At 59.4% G+C, this 4,978-nt stretch overlaps 1 protein-coding gene across 1 annotated transcript; it reads right to left on the reverse strand.

The window, feature by feature from the left end:
• Positions 1-976: 976 nt before the first annotated feature.
• Positions 977-3,117, reverse strand: S1PR5 (sphingosine-1-phosphate receptor 5). Its single transcript, XM_079703846.1, has one exon. It carries the CDS (start codon positions 3,076-3,078, stop codon positions 1,882-1,884), a length of 1,197 nt encoding a protein of 398 aa, XP_079559972.1. The 5' UTR covers positions 3,079-3,117; the 3' UTR covers positions 977-1,881.
• Between the last annotated feature and the right edge of the window lie 1,861 nt (positions 3,118-4,978).

Consider the following 4,978-nt stretch of genomic DNA (forward strand, 5'->3'; position numbering starts at 1 on the left):
TGTGCAACAATTTCCAGGATATACTATTAAGTGATCAAAGCAAGGTGGAGAGCGGTGCTAAAGTGTAAAACGAGAGAAGGTGTATTTACATTTCAGCTCATTTATCCACAGAATATCTCTGGAAGTTTCCCAATAGTGTATGCATCCAGGAGGAGTAACTGGTGCTTTTTGAATTTTGTAAGATGTGAACAAGTGAATAACTCGTCTGCCATCACACCATCACACAACTGAACAATGGGGTGGGGTGTCTCAGGTTGCCCCGGAAGATAACAGGAGCCTGGGGATAGGGGAACCAGGCCAAGTGGGAGATTGGGTCCAGTTCTCGAAGTGCCCTGGGATGCGACCCCAGGTTTGAGTGTGTTTGTGTTCCAGGAAGTAGGTTGTTTCCCCGTGCGTACTGTCTGCAGGGGTCAGCCCCCCCCCGCCACGCCCCAAAACACACTGCGATCTTTACGGCTGCCTGCAGTTCCTCTGTTTCCCGGCAGGTGACGTGCCGCAATCTGAGCCCGAAGCCCCCAGTCCTTTCCCCACACCCACCCCGCCCCTCTCCCGCCAGCCCCTCCGCACAGAGGTTAGGAATACGCCTGGGGACACCTGCGGGCCAGGGACAGCTGGGAGACGCGGCCTCCGCTCCTGGAGCCTTTTATGGGCACAAACGGGGCCCTAGGATCGCCCCTGGCCGAAAATGCAGACCCTTGAAGGAGGGAGTGTCTGCTTGGCTTTAACAGACCCCTCCAGAGGGGCCAGACATCAAGCCTGCGCCTTCTCGGACCTTGGAGCCTGACCACCTGGTCTTGTATCCTGGCTCAGACACTGGGACAAGGTACTTTGTTCTTGGAGTTTCCTCATCTGTCAAATGGGGGTGAGGAAACCTACCTTGAAAGGTTGCAGTAAGGATGAGAGAAAGGCCTGTCCTGGGCCTAGCACTATGGGGCGACTATCCAGGCACAATAAACTGTAATCACTTTTATTATTCGATTGTATTTTTATTCTTTATGAAGGATCTGACGCCACATTCAAAGAAATCTTGTTTCAGATAGGAATTGGCTGAGTCTCCTAGAGTCAAATTTTAGGGTGCCCTGTCTTTGGTCTCTCCTCTAGAGTGAAGAGCTGTCCTTGACTCCTTTCTCCCCCACACCCAATTTCCTCCAGAATTCTGTCCAATACCTCCCAAATCCATGGAGAATCCACACGGTCTGATTCCTTATCATCACTCCCCTAGGCCAGCGCAGTCACCATCACCTTGTTCTCCTAGCTTCACCCTCCACAGAGACCAGAGGCATCTGTAAACACGTGAGCCAGATTAAGTCCCTCCTCTGCCTAGAACCCTCCATGAATCCCACTTCACTCAGAGCAAAAGAAAGTCCTCTCCTGGGCTCATAAGTCCCTGCCCCATCTGTCCCATTATTTCCCTGCCTTTGTTTCCTCCCACTCTCCCTCGCCATCCTCCGCTCCAGCCACATTGACATGTGTGCTTTTCAGAGAACACACAGGCATATTCTAGGCTCAGGGCCTTTGCAGCCCCACCCTGAAATGATCTTCCTTCAGAAGTTCCCAGGACAGTCCATCTCACGTCACATGTCACCACCTCTGCAGAGAGGCATCCCCTGACCACCATCGCATCACTGTATTGTCACTGGAATTATCTCCATACCTCTTCATTCCGTTATTGTCTATGTCCGCCACCAGAACATCAATCCCACAAGGGAAGGGATTTTTGTCTGTTTTGTTCATTGCCGTGGGGTTTAGGGTCAATAAAATACATTCTCCTGCGTCTTTTCTGCCTCCACCATCTTCAGCTGCTTTTCCTATAAATTCCTTTATTTAGCAAGAAAGTCTGCGAAAGAGCTCTTAGGGAGGCCAGTGGCGGACCAAAGGGCGTCAGTCTGCGGCTGGAGGGGGTACCAGGGTCCAGGCGGCTGTGAGCGCGCCAGGGCTCCCTTTCGAGCCGCTGGTGTCCAGCCCGTCCCGCTGGGGTGACGAGCGCTCGGAGTGGCTGGAGCTGCCATCCAGGCCAGGAGGCAGCCAGCGCTGCAGGCCACCCGAAACCCCAGGGGGGCTCCCCGACGGCTGGGAGGCAACCGGGCCTAGGCTGCACCAGCGGCGGCCGCAGCAGAGGAGGCGCAGGAGCGCTTGGCGCATGTCGCGGTTGGTGAACGTGTAGATGATGGGGTTCAGAAGCGAGTTGGCCATGGCCAGGCCCAGGAAGGGGTCCGCCTGCAGGAGCACAGGGCAGGCGCGCGCCGGGCACGCCACGTCCAGCAAGAGCAGCAGGAAGAGTGGCCCCCAACAAGCCACGAAGGCCAGGAGCACCACGCTGAGCGTGCGCAACAGCGCCAACGAGCGCGGCCTGCGGCGTGCGCGGGTCGAGGCACCCTCGCCAGCCCCGGGGTGGGCCCCCAGGCGCCGCGCTTTGGAGCGCACTTGGCAGTAGATCCGCGCGTAGAGTGCGCAGATGGCAGCCAGGATGCCAACAAAGGCGAGCACGCAGAAGAGCACGTAGGCCTTGGCGTAGAGCGGCAGGACCGTGGAGCAGGCGTCCAGACGGCCGAGACAATTCCAGCCGAGCGCGGGCAGTAGCCCGAGGAGCAGCGACACGCCCCAGGCCGCGGCCGCCAGCGCCAGCGTGCGCCCCCGACGGGCGGCGGGAGCGGGTCCCCGGCGCTCCATGGTGAGGAGGCGCTCGAGCGCGATGGCCAAGAGGCTCAGCACGGACGCGGCGAGCGCCACGAAGACGCCACCCTCACGAGCGAACCAGAGCGCGGGCGACAGGCGCAGCGTGAGAGGCCCCGACAACAGGATGTTGGCTGCATAGGCGGCTCCCGCCAGCAGGTCGGACAGCGTGAGGCTACCCAGGAGCAGGAACATGGGCGCATGGAAGCGCGGGTGGCGTCCGAGCACGATCAGCACGGCCAAGTTCTCGAGTACGATGAGCGCGCACACGGCCAGGCACACGACGGCGTCGGCGCGCAGCCCCGCGCCGGGCTGGTAGCGCGCACCGCGGAGCTTCCCGGTGTAGTTGTAATGCAGGACGATAACCTCGCTCACTGGCGCTGGCCGCAGCAGCCCCGGCTCCATGGGCTGCCCGCCCCAAGACTGCAGAGAGGTTGGGTGCAATGTCAGACCTGGCGTGCACCATCCCCGCGGCCTGCGGAGGCGGGGGGGGGCGGGGCCTCACCTGCGAAGGGGGCCCTAACCCCCTACTCCCTACCCCACAGGCACTCCGGGGCCCAGAGGGAGTTTGGGATGGCAGGGGCGTGTCCATGGAGACAGGCCGACACAAAGACACACAAATAACATCACAAGGGGACAGGGTAACACAAGTCCCACAGGAAAGGTGCACTAATAATTCACACACAAGCAGGGATGTCCAGAGGCATATTAATCATAAACAGACAGAAATAGCCACACACAGAAAGGGACACACAAATACAGTGACACACCGACAAGGACATATGCACAGATAGTCACAAACTAGGGCAAAATGCGCAGTTACACCCCAACAGGGAAACACGAATGCACATTCACACATGGACAGAGAGACACAGGCAAAGATATACAAATTCTGCCACACGCAGACGGGATCTTATGCCTAGTCTCACAGGCCACAATTTCACAAACTCCACCCACACCCAGCCTGGAACCCAGAGCCCCACAATCTGCACACCTCGCTGCACACAGGGCTTTTTCCTGAACCCCCCCCCCCTTCATCTGCCACAAAACCCCAGGGAGAAAGCTGAGCCTATCCACGCATTTTGCAGAGGCAGAGCCTGAGGGCAGCAGACAGGATCCACATCTCACAGACTCTTGCAGAAGGGCATATATGTCATTAAAGTATAATAATACCTCCCAGCTGTGACTGCACGCTATAATCCCCTCGTCCCCAATTTACAGACGCGGAAGCTGAGGCTCAAACAAAGTACCTCGCATAGAAGCAGGCACAAAGGTTTTCACGCTCCCACACAAACACATCTACGCAGAAACAGTTACACAATCACGGGAGTCCCACTTAACAGATGAGAAAACCAAGGCCTAGGGAGGGGAACGGACTTAGTTGGACATGGCAGAAACAAATGCACCCCAGACAGCTTCAGCTGCACACAGGGAACCAGGCGCAAATACAGATTCACAGGGAGTCACGGACTCAGCCACGCGGGGGGGAAGGGGGCATCAAATACACGCAGATACAGGTTACATTCGCTCTGCTGGGAACACTGCACAGAGGCTCATACCCTGTGCACCGCCCGCCTCGCCTCGTCTTGCCTGGAGGCAGGAGTGAGGTAGTGAAACTTGCAGTGGCGTGGCTGGGAGGGAGCGAGGCCAGGGGATTCCGGGCGCCCCACACACATCCCCATCCCGGGTCCCGCATCCAGTCCTGAAGTCGCCGGTTTTCCCCTCCCGAGAGGCCTTCGGGAAAGGCCGAGGAACCCAAGCAAGGGGACAAGGGTAGTGACAAGGGCAACACCCTCTGGGCCAGGCCGAGCTCCGCGCGCGCAAGGACCCAGTGCTGTACACTCACCCCTGCGCCCAGGTGTTGTGCGCTCAGCAGTCGAGCTGCCTGGAGCTGAGTGAGCTGCCTCTGTTCGGGGGGCGGGGCTGGAGCTGACAGGCGGGGGGGCGGGGCTGGAGCCGACAGGCGAGGGGGCGGGCCCGCAAGGCCGAGAGCCGGCGGTCGCAAGCAGTTGCCCCCTCCCCTTGGGGCCCGGGCTCCCAGCCCGTGTCTGCCAGCCTGTGCCACCCGCCGAGGCACCGGAACGCGCCCTGGTGGCGACTGGCACAGGAGAGCCCTCAGCTGCCCCCTCCGGGCCTGGGCTGCTCTCCCAGGGACGCTCCGTCGCGGTGGGAGGACCCGGAGACATGAGAAGGGGAGGGTTCTTCAGCCTCTCCCCCCGCCCACCCACGCCCCACCGAAGTAAAGGGGCCCTCTCTGTCCTCTGGGCACTGGTCCCTCACTATATTCCACCTACCTTCCAACTGA

The sequence above is a fragment of the Hyperoodon ampullatus genome (assembly GCF_949752795.1).
Source record: "Hyperoodon ampullatus genome assembly, chromosome: 4".
NCBI classification, from domain to species: Eukaryota; Metazoa; Chordata; class Mammalia; order Artiodactyla; family Ziphiidae; genus Hyperoodon; species Hyperoodon ampullatus.

Bases quoted from the DNA above. Each gene is read 5' to 3' on its own strand.
- S1PR5 (XM_079703846.1), bottom strand. From the start codon at position 3,078: ATGGAGCCGGGGCTGCTGCGGCCAGCGCCAGTGAGCGAGGTTATCGTC.